The sequence below is a fragment of the Taeniopygia guttata genome, chromosome 2 (assembly GCF_048771995.1).
Source record: "Taeniopygia guttata chromosome 2, bTaeGut7.mat, whole genome shotgun sequence".
Taxonomy (NCBI): domain Eukaryota; kingdom Metazoa; phylum Chordata; class Aves; order Passeriformes; family Estrildidae; genus Taeniopygia; species Taeniopygia guttata.
Window position 1 is genome coordinate 4740654 of NC_133026.1, and position 21751 is coordinate 4762404.

General features: G+C 45.3%; 1 protein-coding gene across 6 annotated transcripts in view; it reads right to left on the minus strand.

Moving 5' to 3' along the window:
• The window catches only part of LOC100226503 (mitogen-activated protein kinase kinase kinase 3), a 79355-nt gene that overhangs the window by 34159 nt on the left and 23445 nt on the right, over positions 1-21751 (minus strand). For 4 of the 6 annotated variants that reach the window (XM_072925280.1, XM_072925282.1, XM_030264210.4 and 1 more), the window contains one exon: positions 8990-9099. In XM_072925280.1, the coding sequence (XP_072781381.1) occupies positions 8990-9099 (110 nt within the window). Of the gene's footprint in view, positions 1-8989; positions 9100-11468; positions 11579-21751 lie in introns of all 6 variants that reach the window. The other 2 variants (XM_072925283.1, XM_030264211.4) reach the window with 1 other exon arrangement.

Sequence of the window (21751 nt, forward strand, 5' to 3'; positions counted from 1 at the left end):
ATGTTGACTAGAACACAGGAATATTTGGGGTGAAGAATTAAAGGCAAGCATTCTCTAATGGAAGTGGAGACAGTCTAAAATTTTAAAGCCAGCAGTGCTAGGCTGGTTGAAGGGCTGGTTGCTATTTTGTTAGGACCTACAAATGCCAAGTGTATCAGGCCCAATACACAATGCACAGCAAATGTCCACCCTGACCTGACCCATTGCTCACCTCAAGAGAAACCACAAAATTTGCCCAAAGAAGAGCCAGTGGAATCACAGGCACACAGCTGTGCAAGGACCAGTAAAAACCACTTCTCCCATCAGACGATGGGAGATATTTGTGCATATTTAGCAGCAATCAAGACCACAAGGAGCTTTTTCATTCCTTCAGCTTCTCAGGCCAAGTCTGAGCCAAGCATCCTTCTGGCATCCCTCAGATCATTCCAGGACTTTCCGACGGTCTCCAACGCAGATCAAAACCCTCTTTAGTCCTCAGACCAGGTCTAGTAACCCCACTTAACCAGCCTTTTCCTCCCCACAGTCCCACCAGCCTCCTCAAACAGCTCTCTTCCCATGCAGAGAGAAGTGCTGGCCGCCTCCCTCCGAGGTGTAACCCCGGGGAGGGCTCGGTCCCGCGCCGCCGGCGTCACGCAGGGATAACTCCCAGCTGGGTGGGTGACAGCCCTTCCTGAGCACAGGACTTATCTCTGGGCCTGGCCTGCCAGCATGTGAAGGCACACTTTCCATCCTCTCAGAGGGAAAGCAGAGCTGCAGTGAAACAGCTTTGTTCCTAACGAGAAAAACGAGCTGGACCAGCGCCCTCGGGTTTGTTTTTCAACCGAGCTCCCCGAGTTCTGCAAACACCCACCAAAATTCAGGAAGTCGAGGCTGGAGGCGGTTCTGTTGAAAAGCTTAAAAAGATTCAGGGTAAACACAGTGCATCACCCAAAATGCATCCTTGTTATCTCTGCCCGTGGCATTTTCTGTGTTTCCGGAAGGGCTGGGAAGAACCAGTGCTGGGACAGTCACCAAGTGGGGCACTCCAGCAGTGATACAGGCCTGTGCTAAACAGGCACTTACATCACCTCGGCGGCTAAAGCCAGTTCTCCAGACCCACAAAGTCTGGAGAGTCTCCAGGTTCATTTCCAGAACCAGGCCCAACTTGTAAAAATACCAGATTAATTTTAAACCAGTCCAAAATTCCAAAGGAGAAGAGACGACCATAGCCGACCTAGCGCTGGAGGTTCAAATCATTATGGAGAGACAGGCAAATACAGGTGGAATTGCCACCTTGGGTTATCTGTGCTGGAAAAGAAATTATACAGGCTCTTTGATGCCAATTTTTATTTGCACATGCCTCTCTGAGCAGGCCTGACTGCTTTATTCCTCCTGGATGCTGGCAATAAATTGGCTAGTGTGGGTTCACCGATTGTAACACCACAAAACCTTTTTCTAAAGAAAGAGAGGGGAAAAAAATCAGGGCAAGGAACTTTCGAGGTTTCTCCTTACAAAAGAGCAGGACGTGGAAGGGGAAGAGCTCACACAGCTCTGGCCTCCCTGCAGGAAACCTTTCAAAACACAGGTTTCACTTTCAGCACAGCCCTGAACGTTGCACTGAGCTGGGACATAGCACACGCTGCCTGGCTGTGCTGAGGAGAATAGATTTCACAGACAAACAAGTTTTGAAAAACAGCTTGTGGCTGGAAAATGTCAGAACACTTGTCTAAAGCTCTAGAGAGAGAAGAAAACGAAAAAAAATGGGCCACGACCCCGCTGCATCCTTTTCTTCTACATCAACAACAAGGCTGATGTGCCGTGGCCCGATGCCAGCAGAAGGACGCCAGCTGCCCCACACTGCTCTGCTTCTGAGAAGAGCTACGAACACATTGGCTGCAACAGGAAAATGAAAACCCACTTCATTTCTTAATTAGATAACATTTTTCTTTAATACAAAACACACTAACCTCTTGCCTCCCTCCAAGAAACCAAGACCTTTAGCTTGCAAGCATTTGGAAGAGGGATAAATTCATATTTATCAGTCTGAGAAGTTGATTAGTTTAATTTTTCAGGCTTCCCTTGGCTTGCTCATGTTTCTGACCCACAGCTCCAGCTGAATTCATCACTGCTATCAGCAACAAATACTTTTTTCCTTTTTTAAAGAAAAAAAAAAAAGAGTGGGCAGTGCCCAAAGTACTAGGAAATCTCAGGGGATGCAAAGCACTTCCTAAATGCTGGAGCAGGCTGTGATTTTTTACACCCATGGAAGTCTGGTTTGCAGCAACTGGTTTAAGATTACACAGGGAGCCTGGGGCACTGCCAAGTGCCTGAGCAGAACCTCGTGTGAGTCTGCACCCAGCATCTCAAATGAACAATCAGGGGGAATGCAGGGCCAGCACCTTCCCCATCAGGAACCCAACACAGTGTCCAAATATTGAGGTGGAAGAGGTGTGGGTGGTGAAGGCTGCTGGATCCTACTCACTTTTGCAATTTTGTGAGGAATGCGACTCCCCTTGCACAACCCAGGTTGTACAAGTCACTGTCCCTGCCATCAGGTGTCATGTGAGGTCAAGGGCAGCCCTGTTCTCCTTCAATCAAGAGGTCCTTAGTGGGTGTAGGAGAACAAGCTGAGACATCCAAAGCCTTGTGCCAAATACAGTGCAGGAGAGGGGTAAGGACAGCCACAGGCACCAGCCTAAAACCCTGAGCTCTGGCAGAGCATTTAAACAATATTTTCATCAGCACTGTGAGAGCTCAGGCAGGGAATGGAGCAAGCAGGGGAAACTGAGGCACAAAGGCAGGAAGGGTTTTGGCTAAGGGTATGAAGAGAAAGCCCAGCCTGGGGAGGAGGAGGCTCCATGGAGACTTTGCAATATTGCAATATATAAAAGGGGTATTATAAGATGGAGAGAGACTTTTTACCAGGATGAAGGCAACAGTTTTCAACAGCAAGAGGCTAGACTGAGGCTGGATATAAGGAGGACATTTTCTACCATTGGGCTGCTGAGACACTGGAACAGGTTGCTCAGAAAAGCTGTGGATGCTCCAACCCTGGACATATTCAAGGCCAGGCTGGATTGAGCAACCTGGTCTAGTGACATGTCCCTTGCCCACAGCAGACAGTCTGGCCTTTAAAACCCTTCCCAGCTCAAGCCATCGTGTGATTCATTCTCTGAAGCAGCAGAAGGGTGGTGGAGAGAACACAGAATGAAGGTGTTTGGTCTCCTGGGCTGTGTGCACTGAGCAGTTTTCCCTCTCCGTGTGTGTTTCCGTGCGGGGCACGGAGGAGCCCTCGGCCCGGCTGGCGCCTGCAGACCCTGCTGCGACACAAACAAACCCAGCGACAGCCCTGACAGGAAATACCACAGTCATTCCCTTCGTTTCTACAATAATTTCTTCTCCAAAATACTTGTACCGGCATTTCCTCCAGCCCCACAAACAAATGGTTTTTTACGCGTTCTTGCCATATTCCTCCAAAAGGAAAAAGCAAAGTGCTGCTGTGGACACAAACCCATCACCATCTTTCCAGGCTTTCCTTGAGGTATTTTTGGCTCTTTCCTAAAAACTTTGGATTTCACAGAGAAAAGACCACAACTGCCAAGCTTCAGAGAGGGAATTCAGATGGGAATTTGGGGAGAAAAGGGGCAACTGCTGTTGCCTTTTGGCTAGGGTCCATGTACCCCGGCAGGCTTGGCCAAGCTTGGCCCTCAGAACTGGAGCAACAGCCCTGTGTGCTGGTTTAGATTAAGGAAAACGTTGGAAAAAAACAGAAAAAGTGTTTCCAAATGAGGTGAATCATGATCTTATACAGAGATCCCTGAAGAGCTGACTGCTGTTTGTAATAAAAGCACACACGGAGAGCAGGAAAACAAGCAGTTAGTCCTAAAATGGAAGTGGCTCTGGAGGAGCAGAAGATGCTGAGCACCCTCGCTGCTGAACAGCCAGGGGGTTGCTTAAATTGGGGTACAGATCCAAGCTGAGCCTGTGGAGAAGGCTGTCTAATGGCAGAGGCAGTCAGGGGAGCCAGCTCTGCACCTCCTTGCCTGTCAGCGTTGCTGAAACAACTAAAACTGCCACTCTGGAAAATCCAACACTAGCACAAATTCAAAGATTCCCCCTGTCATGTCCACTCCTTCTCCTAAACTCTGCTGCCATCAGAAACTGTGCTCTGTCCAGACCCCACTTCTGTGGCTTGCTTTAGATCTGCTCCTGTCAAATCTAAGCAGAGGACAGCTTTGCCCATGATGAGACATCACAAGGATGGGGCCTTTAGAGCACTTCTTCCACCCAAATCCACAGCTGCCTCCCAAACCAGCTGGGACAAAGCCTCTGACTTCTGCATTAACCCTTCTGTGTCAAGAAAGGCAGGAAAAGTCATCACAAGGGGCCTCCTATTCCCTTTGGTACTGCTCGTTCCAGCCTTGCTCATATCAACCCACAAGATTTTAGGCACTTACTTTGCCTCAGTTTCCCCCCTGGGTAACACATGGGCAATGAAATTCACCCACTTTTGCACACCACAGGGTAATCAGAGGGATTGTTTTCACTTCTCTCATTTTCTACTCGCTGGATTAGGAAATGACGGGAAAACCTCGCGGAGCCGCGCTCGAGTCACTCCCTTCGTCCAAAGCCGCAAAGCGGTGGGATTCCTCCTCAACTCCTGGCTCTGGCTAAGAGGAATCAGCACCACAGGGCCAGGCTGAGGGGACTCCAACACTTCCCCACGGTGCAGGTGGTTTGCATCAGCCCTGTGCTCGCCCCTGCCCTCAGCAGCGGGACGTTCCCCACACGCCAGACAGCTGGAGCGCGGCCCCAGACCGCAAGAGGAGATGACTAATGCACGTCACTGGGAATTATCTGCACAGAACCCCCACGCACGCCGGGTTATTCAGCAATCAGACAGAAAGGAGTTTGTCTGGCATTGCCCCTTTGTCATTGCAGGGGCAGAAAGCACAATATATCCAAATCCCCCCGGATCCTTGCAGCTTTTTACCTCTGAAAGCACCTGAGCAGCTCAGAGGACAGTGGAAAGATGATGTGCAGAAGGTTCACTGCTTCCTGTTGCAGACGTTTCTGTTTCAGACAGCAGTAGAAATCACAGGCTTCAAAGTGTTTATCTAAAACCACCCACCTGGCAGGGAATAGCTTTTCTCCAGCTGGATTTCACACTGGTATCACCTTCCTTGCACCCAAGTCAGCTCCACACACAGACATGGGGAAGCCTCTTAAATCCCTGGGACTCCACTGCCTCTGCCATCTCCAGCCAAGGCTTTCCCAGTCAGTCATTTGCCCCCTTGTTTCTGCTCCTCAGGTGGGGAAATCCCTGCAGATCCCCTCATGGAGACTCCCATCTTCCCCCATCCACACCATATCCTCCAGGTGATAAAGCCAAACTCCTTTTCAGGCTGCTCAAAGACCTACAGAGAGCCCTAAAAAATGAGCTGTATTTTACTGGAGTTGCAAGCAAGCCTTGCCTTGCATTCAGCTTGCCAAAGAGAAGAGTCCAGAGATAATTTACTAAAAGAACAACTTTTAGGACAGTCCGACATTTGATGCACATGGAGAAACATTTCCTACAAACATTTAATTGCCGTGGGAGAATTTGCCATCGTGATTAAGGTGGCAGAGGAACTGCTGGCTGTCACTGGCTGTGACAGAGGCCCACTGACAAGCAGCTTCATACTGCCAGTTGCCAAGTGCTATTTATAGAAATGAATGGATGTGCACATAAATAGATACAAAATAAATGCTAATTTAATTGCTCTTTTCTCCCTCCATCCTTTTGTTCAGGATTTCCTAATTATTCGGGGTTTCCCTTCTTATTCCACTCATCTTTTTCCTTAATGAACACAACGCAGATCTTCATTCTCCTTCTCCTTCTTCCCCTCTTCAGAGACACTTCTATGAACAAACTCCCTTGTTCAATCCAAGGGATAGCCTGAAAGGGCTCCTTTCAGCCATGCCAGAGGATGCACAAGGAAAAAACAGAGTGATTAAAGGAGTAACAGAGGAATACCAGTGCAGAAGCTGCACTAGGAATAATGTCAGAACGATCCCTCTGCTCCCAAAGAACAGCTCTGCTGTACCTCACATGAGGAAGGAAAAGGGTGTCCATGTCTGTCCCTATAATTCCCACAAGGCAGAGAGCCAGGACAGTGCAGTGGCTGCCACACCTGACCAGGACTCAGGAGATTCCAGCTCAGCCATCACATCTGCTGCCAGCTGCCTGGGCAATTCAAGGGAGGAAAATTCCTGTTCTAACTTCCAGCCCGTTCTGCCACCAGGCATTGCACATCCAGAAACTCAGGCTTCGCCCTAAACTCATTTGTGAGGGAAGAAAACTAAGAAAAGAAAGATTTTTATGAAATTTGCCGAAGGATGTTCATTTCTAAAGATGAACTGAAGCAAAATTACCAATATTTTGGGAAAGAAATATTTTGGAGCACACACAACCACAGGCTGTTTTCTTGTGTGGCCCAGGCCTACAAGGAACACAATCTGGCAGGATTCAATTTTCAGCTTGTGTCAGGAGAGCACTGAGGAAGCCCTCCAGGAGACAGGAATGAGATAGCACTTCAGTCGTGCTTCTTTGTGTACCAAAAAACTGCTGCAAGCCACAGAGAACTGGCTAGTTAGCCAACACATTCTTGCTGTGAACTCTGTCTTTCAGTGGAAATTTGGAACACTGACTGAAGGATTCCCATGCCTCAGAAAAAACATTTTTCCACAGAAAAAGAAATATTATTTTATTAATCTATTAACTGAACTCCCAAACCTAAGTAGTTTAATGTGAGCATACTGCTGCAGGGCCTCATGAGAGGCACCAGCAATTAGATGACCAAGAGGACATTTTATCACCAAAATGTGCCACATTCTCCCCCCAAGAAAGGAACTGTGCAGGGCATCCTTCAGCCCAACAGGCCAACCTGTTTACCAGGGAAAAGTAAACAATAAAAAGGGAAAAGCAAATACCAAAGAAACAACAAAATCACAGGCACAAAAACAGCACTTCCAAAGCAATCTCTTCTCCACATCAATTTCTGTCCTAAAAAACAACAACAAAACAACCCTAAAAGTGACCCAAACAAGCTGATTAAACTGAGCTACAAACATGAACCACGAGCCAGACGTGTCCCAGCTAGTCCAATTTAGTGAGGCAACAATTCAACATCCTCCAACGCCCTTCATCTTCCGGAACCTGCTGGTCTGACCCCTCAGCTCCACACGTGTGAGGAGAGCAGGATCCTCACCATCCCCATCTCCTCCATCAGGGAGCTCTGAGCAACCCTGAGCACACAGCTACGTACACTCTGCTTGTGGATAGAAAGAAAAATCCTAAAGGAGGATGTGTTTTTCCAAGCATCGGTGCTTTAATAAGGAAAGTTTGATTCCTATATAATAAAATATAACCAAATTCCTGTAATAAAATTAACACAACTGGAAGCCAACTGTTCTAAAGCTGGTATCAGAGCATGGCATACCTCCATGGGTGATTTATAAATGAAGATGCCGAGTGGATGGGCTGTGGGTGTGGATTTGATTGCTAGATGCCAACTTTACACAGAGAAGAATTCAATCAATGAAAACTATAATTTTCCTTATTTTTGACTAATTATCTGGTTAACTGTGTATGTGCTACATTAACAGCCCAGGTCTCAAAAACAACAGCAGGGATTTTCCCCCATTGCACAAAACAAGTGTTGTAAGAGGAGCCTGAAAACTTTGCTACCCTGAAAGCAACTCGAGCTGGCTCCACATGGTCCCCACCCATCACTGTGCACAAGATGCTGCCCCTGCAGCCATCCAAAGCTGCTCTGGGTTTTCTGCTTCTCCTGCAGCTGCAGGGAGCCAGCCCTGAGTTTCTCTGGTCAGTTCTGTAAACATCTTGGACTTCTTTCAGCATGAGCTGAACACAAACCCAGTGATTCAACTTGGCCAGCTGCTACCGCCAGGACACGCTTTGAAACCAGACGTGCGCACGTGTTTTCGTCTGCATGTGGCTGGGGAGTCCAGAGGGATTCGGGAAGGGATTTTTCCTCTCTGCACCCAGACTTCTTTGTTTGTAGCACAAGTGACATTAAGAAATGCATGACGACAGTAAATGACAATTTGTTTTCCTCCTTGCTAGGCATCCACAGTTGCAGGGTTGACTGCAAGCTCATTCTAAACCATAGTACTAGACGTGGAATTCCACATGGATTTGCTGCCATGCTCTCCTCCAGCAGCTCCCCAGTTGTCCTTATCTTTTCCTCCCTTTTTTTCTTGCTATTTTGACAACTGAATTCTTTCTTCACAACTTTCATGTTCACTTATTATTTGCTCCATACACAAACATGCTATTAAATCCACTATCCAGCCATTGTATCAATGTCAGCAAATAATTTCTAACATTGCTCAAGGGACAATGTTTTTTGCTCACCAAAACAACTCTGAACGTGCAACAGGGCCAAAACGTTTGGGTTTAGGAGCATAAAGATAAACAGCAGTAATTCATAATTAAACACTTTATATAAGAATGACATTATTCCTCCCCAAAGAGCCTGGGTGTCTACATTGGAAGTCTGTCTTTCAAATATCTGAAGCAAAATATGCACGTAATAAATATTGTATTTCATTAACGCTGTCAATAGAAAACAATTGACTTATCCAAGTCCTAAAGCTGCACAGCCTGAAACAAGTTCTGCTACTTTCAGAGCTAAACAACAGTTAGAAGTGCCTTGAGGTGAGACTTGAGATTTAAACCCAGTTTCAGGCCCTATTGTTTGAGAATGATTGGAGCATTACCCTTCTCTATCCCTGTGTGATATAGGGATGCCTGTAACTTCCTTTTAGCTCTTCAAAAAGAGGTCATAAACCTCGTAGCTTGGTAAAATTATGATATTTCTGATGTGCTGAGCACTTGTTAACGTCAGTTCTACCATTGAAACTCTGCTCTGCCAGCATGGCAAGCACCACGCCCACCTCTGTGGTCTGCTGGAGTTTGGGGTGGCCTGAAGGAGCAATGCCATACCTGTTTGTTGGAGTGGACACTGTTTTTATTCCTGTTGTTGTCCAGCAGCCCCCCACACTTGCCCAACGCTGCCAAATCCTTCATAATAGAGTTCAGAGCTTCTTCTTCATCTGCAAGAAAAGAAGAGACAACTGAAGTGTGGAAAGTAACTCTGCCCTCGGATGCGCAGAGTGAAAATACAGCACTGCAAATATAAACTGTCATCACAAATGGATCAAAAGACACAATGTCAAACCTTCCTATTAAGAGAGGCATTCCAAGACTACACCACACTCTCTCCCAGCCCAGTCTGTCTTGAAAACACAGGTTCCTTCATCACAGGTGAGACAGATAATGAGATCTCATTGTCCCCACCTGAAAGAGCCTGCAAGAAAGCTGCAGGATTCCCAATAAGGACATGCAGTGACAGGACACAAGAAAATGCCATTAAAATGCAAAAGGACAGGATTAGATTAGATATTAGAAAGAAGTTGTCTTCTGTGAGGGTGCCCAGAGAAGTTGTGACTGCCCCATCCCTGGATACATACAGGGCAGGTTGGATTGGAGCAACCTGGGCTAGTGAAAGGTCTCCTTGTCTTTCCTCCCTCTTCACTGAAGGTGCTCAAGAGCCACAACTGACCTTCAAAACCAGAAGCAGTGAGAAACCAGGGGAGAGGGCAAGGAATCCACAAGAAAAGAGACAAACTCAGCAGTGCTGGATAGAAGACACTGAGAGCCCTCACAGGATTTCTGATTTCCGCAGTAACAGGAGAATTTTGAGGGACCATTGGATCTGAAACCAATCTACTCTTCTTCAACACTTCAGCATCTGTGGTTATGGGCTCTTAAAGCAGCTATCAAGTGTTAAAGGACCAACCACAAGAAGCAAGAACCCTGTCAAGGCCTAGGGCAGGGCACACTGTTAGGAGGGTGTGAGAAGCCACTGCACACTCCATGCTCGTGACACAGTCAGGGCAAATGTTAGGCACATGCAGCTATTACTGCAAAAAATACAAATACAGCTACAAATCTTGTCTAAAAATGAGTGTCTCCAGGGACAGAACCACCCCTACGCCAGGCCAGCCTGCAGATTAAACTCAAAGTCCACAAATATGTGAAAAATGACAAAAAACATATGAAATCAGACAGGACTGGACCCAAATACCAAGGATCTTTCCCCAGGGAGGTGTATGTCCTGGATCCTTGTGCTCAGATATAACACCATCTCCTCTTGTTCTGCTCCTCCTGCTGGGTTCTGTGAGCAATGAAACTATGAAAAAACCCCAGATATACGAGAAAAAGACTTCTTGGGCATGCTCTGCTCCCAGAGTATACTAAAGAAATTAGGGGAAAAACTGAGAGAAAATGTTTAAAATCCAGTCTCACATTTCAGAGCTCAGAAATGAGCTCCAATGCCTACATCAAACTCTTAGGAAAAAGCCTACATTTTCCTGTAGGCAATGTGTGTATACATATTTAATATATAAACATATATCTGTACATCAATATGAAATATATAGCTGATAAAATAATAAAATTCATACATAAATACATTAAAATGGAATGCCTTTTGCCTCCCACATTTCTCTATTTACTAAAAGCACAGGTATATTTTTCCAGAGGGGTGGCAGGGAGCACAACCTGAAGTGCTACAGGAAAGAACTCAAGAAAAAGATAATTTTCAGTTCAAATTCAGGAAAAAAAAAAAAAAACAAAACAAAAACCAAAACAAACCTAACAACAAAAAAGAAACACATCAAGAATGTCCCCAAAGTCTGGGTTTGAGGTGTTTTTCTTTTGTTGTTGTTGGTTTGGTTTGTTTTATTTTTTTTTAAAGGACCTCTGGGACAAGCATAGTTTTCCACACAGATTTTGTAGTAGGAAAATATCCAACACACAAAAAAAAAAAAAAAGAAAAAAAGGAAAAAAAGTTTTTTTTTTTTTATTTTTTGTGGAGGGGGAAGGGAACAGGGGGAGGGTTGAGCTAAAACAAACCCACAAAAACAAAACCCCCTTACACCACCCTCTAGGAATTTTCCACCAAAGCTTTAATCTCTACAGTGCCCCTCACCCCCTTTTTTTTTTTTCTTTTCCAGCAAGTAACAACAAAAGTTTCCTGAACAGCCTGACACAAAACACAATCTGTAATGTCATGGGCCAACAGGGCCAGCAGGCAGAGACAGAGTCAAACCACCCAATTCCCCATCCCTCTCCCACCTCCAAACCTCCCTGGCAACATCTTCCAGGAGAGGAATCTCTGGTTAACCCACCAGAGCCCTGGTTTATATCACATTGTCTCCTCCTCTAGCTACACATCAATCTTGCCAAAACTTTTTTGTAACAGACTTCCCAGCCCACCAAACAAATGCTTAAAAATTCCTGGTGCTGCAAACTCAGTTCATGACAAGTCACATTTCTTAGGAAGTCAGGTTAAAAATCTTTGCCAGAAGTGATTTTTTGCATCTCTCCAAACATAGCAATGCAAGGAGAATCCACTCACTTTCAGTAGCTGCTTAAATTCAGCTGGTTTCCAGAAATACCCAAACATCAACTCAATAGGCCTTAGAATAAGTGGTGTAAAACTGAGCTCCAGCTGTCCTGAATCAGGTACTGAAGGAAAAAAAGAAAAGATAAGCTATTTCTTGTATTTGACTGTCAAATCAGCATTTTCCTTCCTTAATCTACTAAGAAACCGATGCAAAAGAACATCCTGAAAAGCATCTGACAATTTTCAATTACAAAATATGAGTGTTGATTGTCAAAAAACTAAAATCCACATCCATGACATCACTGCTGCAAAATAAGATTAGAAAACTTCTTCCTACCCAATGGAAGGTTGGGTATCAAAGTAAATGTTGTTTTCTGCTGCTGGAGGGTGAAAGACAACTTAAGCACAAGCACAAATACAACTTTTCCTTCAATGTATTTTTATGTGCTTAAGTATTTTCCAGCTGCTTTTAACAGTGTGTTTTTACTCCAAGAGAACTGTGATTTCAGGGAGGCAATGACCAAAGCCTCAACTGTTCAAAACAAAACCCCCCACACCAGGCTGTGAAGCAACTTCTGAGCAGCAGCAGCACCATTTGCATCATTGGTTGCAAAACCGACACTTCCCAGTCCTCTCCGGGACAGCTCTGCACAGGCACTGATGCTTTCCAGACTGAGCCTCTTGCCCATCCTAATTCCTGCTCTTGGGGTCTCCCAGCTGACTCCCAAGAAGGGTGGAGGACTTTGTTCCATGGAAATACGCAGCCAGCTCAGCCAGTGCAGTCAAAATTCAAACAAGCGCTGAAGCTAACGGGATAATTAAATCCAAATGCCACTCCCAAGCCTTTCCAGCAAAAGGGGTGTCACAGGCTGCTCCTTCTCTGTTTGGCTGGGTTTGAGTGGGGAGAGGGTGAAGGATGGATGGTTCTCCCAGGGACAAAATGCCAATTGTCAGGAATCCCGTGCCCAAGGGACAGGAAAAATCCTATTCTTCTGATCCAGCTCTGGCAGGACCAAAATATTCTTCAGCCTTGTGAGAAGCTGCACAGCAAATACCTCCCCAGGCTCTGCCATGGCTCCAGAACAAAACATCTGTGAGTTGCACAACACTGATGAAGTATCCTTGGAGCTCTACAGACTTGGGAGACTCCTGGAAATCTTTGTGAAATGTGAGCAGGTTCCTGCTCCTGAACAACCTCCTGGCCCAGCTCCACTCTCTGGCATCGTTTTGCACAAATTCACTTAAGGTACTGTGGGTTGACAGGATGAATTGTACAACAAATCCCACTTGATCTCCAACAAAACATGAAAACAGGATTATTTCTACCGTGGAAGAGCAGGACAGAGAAAAGCTGATTATGGAGACAGCAAAAATGAAACATAAAAATAAACTGTGTTTAGTACTGTCCCTCTGTCCCCAACGTCTCTTTTTCCATCCTCAGCTTTCAGCTGTTTCCCTTAATAGGAAACTCATTTCTTTCTTCTCTACTTTCCACCAACACACTCAATTTTGTGCTTTTTAAATCAGCTTCCTGTGACAAAGCTTGTTTGATCACACTGCCAGCCCATCCAACCAAGAATCACTTCCAACCAAAAATAATAGATGTTTCAAAAGATTAATTTCCCAGGGGTTTGGGGTTGGGGGGAAATATCCATAGCCACACAGAAGAGAGGAACATACAGGAGCAGAAAGCCAAGAGCACTCCCAAGAAGCAATGACCAGTGGAGCTCCAGTAGACAGGGTTTATATTTTTATAAAAATACACTCATCCATTTTGGCAGGATCTTATATCAAAACCAGAATGCCTCCTTCTCTCATCAGGTTTTTAGTTCTGCAAGATGTTAAGACTTGCAAGCCCCAGGCACTCCCAGTGAATCTGGTACTGACAGAACCAGAGGACACAATCTCGAGCTGCACCAAGGGAAATAAAGGTTGGATATCAGGAAAAAGTTTTTCACAGAAAGGGTGATAAAGTTCTGGAATGGCTCCCCAGGGAGGTGGTGGAGTCCCCATCCCTGGGTGTGTTTAACAAAGCCTGGATGTGGCACTGGCTGCCAGGGTTGAGTTGAGGTGTTGGGGCTGGGCTGGACTAAATTATCTTGAAGGTCTCTTCCAAGCTGGTCATTCTGGGAATTCTGTGAATTCTGTGAATCTGGGGCAATTGGCTACTTGGCAAAATCAACCAGGGAGTGACACCAAAAAGCCAGCAGATGACACATCTCTGTGCCCTTCAGAGACACATTTCCAGTGCTGCTATGTGGTCTTGGTTCCAGCCTGCGTGGGGGAGAGAGGAACCTGGACTTTCAGTCTTAGTACAGCAAGTTCACTGCTCAAAGAGATGGAAAAAAAAATTTTCAAAAGGGAGAAACAGAAAGCCTGAAGGTCAACACGGACCACCCGAAACAATTCAAGAATCAGGAGAGAAAGCAAATGAAGAAGGGACAAAGGAATAATTTAGCTGTGTTCAGATGGTCTAGACACTGCTGTTATTGTTGGCTTCACTAATAGGTCATTGCTAAGAGGCAGTTTATGGCAGTTCCATGAAGCTGCTTCCTTCAACACTGAAAAAAAAAATTTAAAAAAGGCAGCAGCTGGATGAAGCCCACAGGAAAGCCTGCAGAAGCAAAGCAGAGTCCTGTAAAACATGGTGAGCTCTGATTTGGGCCTCACACACACACCAGGCAGAAGCAGGGCTGGGAAAAATGGGGGAAAAGCCCTGGGTGTTGCAGGAGGGAAGAATATTGTCCCGTGAGTCATTCCTGAACAAGGCTGGAGCATGCAGCTCCAGGGCCCTGCAGGCACTTGGATCCAGAAAAAACCCACAGATGTGACCACTCGTGGTCGCTGAGGATCCCACTGTGCTTTTCACAGCCGTGGTGCTGATGGTGCATTTGCCTGTGTAAACTCCAGCAGCACCCTCCAGCACCAGCATCCACCTCTCCAGAAGGTGATGCAGCCACTGGGGATGTCCCCAGGCAGAGGGGAGAGCTCTGTGAAAGTTGAGGGGGGGGTGAAGAGAGGATGGGGAGCCACAAATAATCACTGTCACCTTCAGTAAAAGCTTGTTCATGGGCTAGACTTTGAATATATAGTGACAAAAACACTGAAATGTAATAAAACAGTGAAAATAAATAGGGAGCCACATGATGATGTCTCTGACAATGCTGAAGAAGAGACATAAGCCTTTCATTTTTGCTGTTTTTTTTTAAATACACAATTTTGGATCAACTGGTATACAACATTTATCACTTACCAAAGGGAATCTGAACTGAAAAACAAGACTCACTCCCCTGGCATCACTCAGCTCCTGCAAAGAGCAGCCCCTGTCCTGATGGAATTCCAGCTACACTGCCAGAAAGGGAGATGGGCTGGATTTTATGTCTCATTTGATGGACAGAAATCAGAGACAGACGAAAGCCTTGCTCAAGACCACACAAGTCTGCAGCCAGAGCTAAACACATTAAAGGAGCTTAATTTCAGAGAGGACTTAACATGATCTGGCCTTCCTGGCTGTATACAAAGGGCACAGCAACTCATTTAGCAGCCTCCACATCCCAACCTTGACCTGGAATCACACAGAACAGCCTCTTCAGAAAGCCTCAGCTGGAAGAGCTCATGCACTTACTCCAGTAACCCCTCTCTGGAACAAACATCTCAATTTCCAGTCTGAGAATACAGCTCGATTTGTATTCTGGTCATTAGATCTTGATACCCCTGTATCTTAGACACCTCTCTATTTACACACTCCCTATCTTCTCCAGGTACTCACAGACTGTGATTTCATCTCCTTTTAACCCTTCTTCATTTAAGTAAATGGAAATACTTAATTAATACTTAATACGGAATACTTAACACAGAATACAGCTTCTGCCATTAGAGTGACACTTCATTAATTTCTTCAGCTCTTTCCAGGGTGTTTTTGTTTTTTTGGGGGGGGGGGTTGTTTTGTTTTGGTCTTTTTTTTGTTGTTTGTTTGCTTTTTTTGTTTGGTTTTTTTTTTTTTTTTATCAAGAGGAAATAGCAAAGAAGCACATAATGTTCAGTGGCCAAAGCACCTTTTCATGCCTGTTTGCTGTGTGAGCAGGGGCTAACAGCAAACTTGGCCCACATTTTCCAGTGGAAGTCCTCATCTATCAGAGCAGCAGCCAGCTGGGCTGCCCACTGCCTTCCCAGAAGGTCAGAGCCAGACCAGCCCAGGTCTTTCCTGGCCCAGGGAGCAGGACAACACTCATCCATATGAGAGCACATGTCCAAGAACTTGCTTGTGAAGATAGATGCTGCCTTTTCTCCAAAAGCCAGAGGGGGAAAAAGCTTGGAGACAAAGAAAAACCCAGACTTGGGGTTTTTTCAGTACCTGCAAACACCATGAACAGGCAGGTACAGCCACCAGCATCCAGGCCATGCACAAGACACCAGGGGCCAAGGTACCAAGCCAGCACACACTTGATGATCTTAGGGGTCTTTTCTAAATGAAATTATTCTGATTCTTCACAGAAGGGATCAATTAGTAAGCAAATACCATCACTGACTGTTCCAGTCAATACTAGGAAGGAGCCCAGTGAGCCAGAGGCTCAGGGGCCTGACTTGGACAGTGGCAAAAGCCCCCAAACAAGCAAAGAAGGGACCCAGACACTCTTGCAGGCAGCTGCAAGTACTGCTGTGCAATCCCCCCCCTTGGAAGGGCTGTCTGTGAATGACCTGAGGCAAGCAGAGCACTGCCTGCACCCACACAGTGAGATCCAGACAAACCTCCCCAAAAGTTCAACCCACGTGCACAGAGCATTTTGCCACTGTCTGGAGCTGTGTCCAGAGCCTGATAAAGAGAAAAATGATGCAATTACCCTCCTCCCGAGCAGACTGCAGTGCAGCAGACACACCAGTGGAGCATGTTCCCCTTGGCTCACCAGCAGCTGGATCCTGCTGCTGCTCTCCCTCCTGCAACCCCACCCAAGGGATGCCAAGGTCACCCCTGGGCAGGACTCAAGGGCAGGACACAGCCCAGCAGGTCAAGCAGAGCAATTATACAGGAGGAAGTGAGGAAAGACCCTCCTAATTTGCTGGACTTCTTGGCAGGAGTTTGCTCACTGTTGCCTTGAGCTCAGGACACACAAACTCACATAGAAAACCAGTGCTGTGATGTGCTGGGGGTTCTTGTAAGCACATTTCTTCTTCTCCTCAGAGAATTATGAATGCTAAAGGGGGCAGCAGGTGGAGGAAATTATTAATTCTCAACCCGACAAATCGATGCTCAGCTCTTGCTCTCCAGAAATGACACTGGTTTGGGTTTTTAATTTCAATTCTATAGCACCATCACTAACTGCTTTTTGAGAAGAAACAAAACCAAACCCATCAGAGGCTTTTGACAGCTGAAGAAGTCCATCACACCAAGTGCCCAAAAGAACATTTGTGGGTTTAGGGCACAGTTACACCATCCCACACACCCCTTTTCTGGGGGGTAAAACAGAGTTCCTGACTCCTATTCCCCCTCTACCCTGTGCTAGCCCTCAGGTGATCCATACAGCTACTGGAAAAATTGCATAGCTGTACTGGAGACTGTGTTTAGATCAAAAACAACCCTTCCTTTTACATCCCCTTGCAAAATGGTAGAGAAATCAGAGCTCAGGAGTGGGGTTGAAGGGAAGGCAAAAACCTGTTTAAAAAAAGCTCAACCAGTTATTTTTAAAATGATAAATATGTATCACATATATAATGAAATCAAATCCCCAATGACAGGACCCAACCAGTCTCCAAAATACTCGTGCACACAAACAAGCAAACACCCCCAATGTAATACAGACACACTAAGACTCCAACCAGTTAATGAGAGCATTGAGAAAACAGCAAAAGAGACTAAACTGGCACATAAATTCGTGTATTATGGCAGAACCCATTTCAGAGCCAGAGTGAGATCATTAAGAACTTCAATGCCCTCTGAATTTCCCCAGGAAAAACCAAAAGCAAAGGCAAAGCTACTGGGACTGCAAGTCACTTTAGGAGGGGTGAGAGAGATGCCCTTAAAGCTCTGAGTGATCAGTACCTTGCAAACACCAAACCCACTTGGGAAGGCAAGTTTTATCACATGTAAAAGTTTCAGTGGTAGGCCACAAATCACGTGGGAATCCTTAAAATTAGAGAGTTTTGAGAAAGATACAAAATACAAGCAGTAGCCATAAAATTTGTCAGCAGAAAAATTATACAAGTAGAAAGTAAGGACAAATAAAACAATGGTCAGAGTATAAATGCTTGGCTAGAATAACTCCCTAAGTTACAGAAAAGTTTATCTAGTGAGATATTAGGAAGTTCTAAGCTTAATAATAGAGCTCTGTGCATTGTATCTTAAAGCTTACAAACAAATATTGTATTCTAAATAAACAAGCATTGTTTTAACCAAAAGTATGTGTGCTTATAGTGGTTGGATAGAACTACTGTCAATATGCTTTTGCTTTGTGTGATTGGCCAAAAAGTTTTTACAGTAAATTGTAATGTTAAGTTGTTCCTCTACTGCCTAAACTACTAACATCTTCCCACTGTAACAAAACTAATACTAAAAAATAAAACAACACAAACCACATTCCTCAGCAATCCCATCCCGTTTGTAATTTATACACAGCCCCCAACCAGCCATAAAATCATACAAGAAATTTCTCCTGACGAGCGGCGAGGCGCCGTGGCTCAATGCCCACGTTCCCTCAGAAGCCCCAGAAGCTTACCAGGGACTTTTGCAATGGAAAAGGACTTGGGATGCAGAAGGTGTTTGGTTTAGCTCAGCGGGGAGGGAAAGCAAGGTTCTGTCTGTGGTTCACCACAAGCCTCCACTCCCGAAATAACCATCCCCGACAGCGCCACGCGCAGTAAAATTCCACAGGACCGGGGCCACGGCAGAGCTTCCCCAGGCTCTGCTCACACAGCCCCGTCCCTGGGGTTTCACCACGAGTTCCCTGTACATCCCCACACACCTGGAGCTGGCACAGCCCGGGTAAGAAGCCAATTTTCCCCTTTTCCCCCAGATCCAGCCCATGCGCCATCCTGACTGTCGTTCTCCTTCCTCCCCTGAGCTCCTCACCTCCCGCAGCTCAGCAGCACAGCCCATGGAGGTGCAGCCACCTCAGAGCCTTCACCCCTTCCTGGCAAACGGGTTTGGGTTGGAATTAGGTGGAATTAGGTGGGGGAAGATTTGCTGGAGAGGGCAGAGTTTGGGGAAGTGATTTATTAAAAATATATGGATATTGATCTAGTATCGATATCTAACTGTCACGGACAAAAACTCTCTAACAGTTTAAAGTCAGAAAGTGTGTGTTTATTGTGTTTATTGTGTGTGGGACAGCTCCCAAATACACACCGCGCCTTCCAGGTGATTACAGAGTCTTTTTATCCATACAAGTATTGAATACACAAAATACAAATACATATTCATCATTTTGGTACATCCCATTCCTCACTTCCTATGCTAATCACTCCAAAAGCCATTCAGCATGCGTGGTTTGTTCCTTGAAATGGGTCGGTGTCCCTTTCATGGGGAGGGGTCCCAAAATGAGGAAGTCAATGAAGTCTTCCTCGTTCTGACCTTTCTACCTTTTCAATGCAAATATGACAAATGAACTCTTGGTAGAACTCCCATTCCTTGTCTTCAATTGGTTTCAGAACAGAGGATGCCCACAATTGTCTTATGTTCCTAAAAGCTCTTTGTCAGTTTCTATATTCTTCATTATAAACCCAGCTAACTAAACATTGTGCTGACAAGCAATCAATTATTAGTTAACTACTAACTCCTAACTTCATCAAGGCCTACTCATTTATTATTATTTTAATTAACTCCAGTAAGGCCCATTTCTAACTAAAATCTTAGCTCCTCTAAAATCTCTAAATTCCTCAGAGTTTACATTTCAGAAGCAGCTGCTGCCCCTCACATCCAGGCAGTGACTGGATCTTTGAGCCCAGCCACAAACCCAACACTGCTCAAGACAAACCCCTTGTTTCTCCTTTGCTTTTGTGAATTAAAGTTATTCTAGGAGAGCTGCAAGCAGGGGCTAGAATCTTAAAAAGCAAAACTAACCACATTTAAGAAAATTTTTGCATGCCTGTAGCTCTGCTACTCCTCACCACTTCAAAGGTACCAGGTTTCTCATCCCACAAGAAACTTTCACAACTTTTTTTGCTAACTCTGCCCTTTGCTCCTCAAACACTAATTTTCCTCTAATGGATTAACATAATTGAATTAAACTTGGGCCAATTATTCCAGCAGTTTCCCTGCTAAGCTTAAAATTTACTCCTTCTGAAGGAGGGCTTATGTGCCTAAAAGGCAGTCTGGTTTTTTCCACCTCTATCATTTGGTCTAATAAAAGATATTACCTCTCCCCACAACCTGTACCTCTCTCTTGAGCACACTTGAAAGGAGAGAAATGTTTACCCAGCAAAGAAATGTAACTGGCAAGTTATTTCCCCTGACTGACTCTGGTACTTCTGAAGGTTATTTGAGGGATCATAAAGAACTCGTTCTCCCTCCCAGCCCAGCGACTTCCAGTGCTCAAAGCCTCAGCCCAGAGCCCATCAACTCCTATCCTGTTGCTGCAGCAACAGCTGCAACATCCCAGATGTGATGCAGGTCCAATCCCACATTCCCCAGGTGCCCAGAACACCCTAAATTTGATCCCTGGGCGCAATGGGTGCAGTGCCAGGAAAGGGAGAAGGAGACCACGGGCACCTTTTAACTCAGACACCTCTCAAAAAGAACAACACCTGAGCTAGAAAGAGTGATTGTCTTATTATAATATAAAGTGCTGCAATTCAACATGAATTAATTTTTCCTTAATAGCCCTCAGCACACAAAGAGAAAGCTAAGAGCAATAAGGAAGAGTGAAACTATTGACTGCTGCATGGACATACACAACATTTCATAACCATAACTGAGAATACTTAAATCATTTTTAAAACTAAAAGAATAAAACTTAAGCAGCAAACAAGCTGGTGCTTTTTGCACCAAGTTCTGCAGTTTTCTTAATATTACTTTTACTGTGATGTCATGTTTAAACACAGCAATTTTTAATACTTTTTGGGCAGGGTTTTTCCACTGTGTTGCACTGAAGATGCAGACACCTTTAAAAGTGTCACAAGCACCTGTTCAATCAAATTATAAAGAGTCTTGGACTCTTGAGGAGAGGTTGCAGATGGAAATGAACTATATAATAAAAATTATTATATGAATTTTGAATTTTTTGAATATTATTATTGAGTGTTTTTATATGAATAAAAACACTCAGTGCCAAGGACTTAGGCTGGTCCCAAGCTGGCACATGCAGAGATACAGCAACAGCCCTGGGATGCCACGGCTGCTCAGGGCTGCTCCAAGCACTGCATGACACAGAGACGCCAGAAGTCCCCACTTCCCGTCTTGTGGTCTCCCTGCAAGGTCATGCAACTTCCCTAGAACCTGTCTAGGAGTGAACAGTCCTGTGCTGAACTCTGAGACACTGAGCAGACTATAAATAGGATACTGGAAAAAGAAAATTTAAAAAAAAAAAAAAAATACCTGGAAGAGACTGTCAGAGGTCACCTCATCCAACACATCTCCTCTGAAGGAAAGGAGGAAGGAAATTTCCAGGAGGAAATCAATGATGTGACTGCAAATTCCCTGCACTTCCCTTGAAAATGTTCCCTCACCCCAGTGCATGGAGTAAACAAACACATATACAAGGAAGAGGGAGAGAAGTGAAACTAAGAAACCCTCAAAATTCAGCCCAAATTCCTGTGCATCAGCAAAGCTACTGCAGCAATTCTTTAACTGACAAGGATCACTCAGTGGCACTGATGGGGACACACAGCACACAGACCAGACCCAGGATCTCAACATGCTCCCATGGGGTCACATCCTGGCACATCTAACCCCACACAGGTGTGGATGCTGCTGGTGATGAGCCACAGCAATGACACCTTGGTGAGGGGACATGCAGTGACTTCCACCCACACACAAATGCAAGCAGAACTCCAAACCTGCACAAAAACATTCCAAAAATTCCCAGAAACAGCCACAGAGCCTCTCTTCATTAGAGAATTCCCACAATTAACGCTGCACTGGTGCACCCATATTACAGCTGCAGCTGGCAGGCTGAAGGCACCTTGAGCAGGTTCTATCAACCACTCTCTGTACAAGAAATCACCAAGTTGATAATCTCCTGAGAACTGGGCTGGAGCCAGCAACTCCTCCCCTGCTGATGCTCAGGGCAATTCTGAGCTTTCCTTGTTAAAATAACCCACATCTCCTTGACAAAGCAGTGGCTTTTGCCTTCAAAGTGAAAATG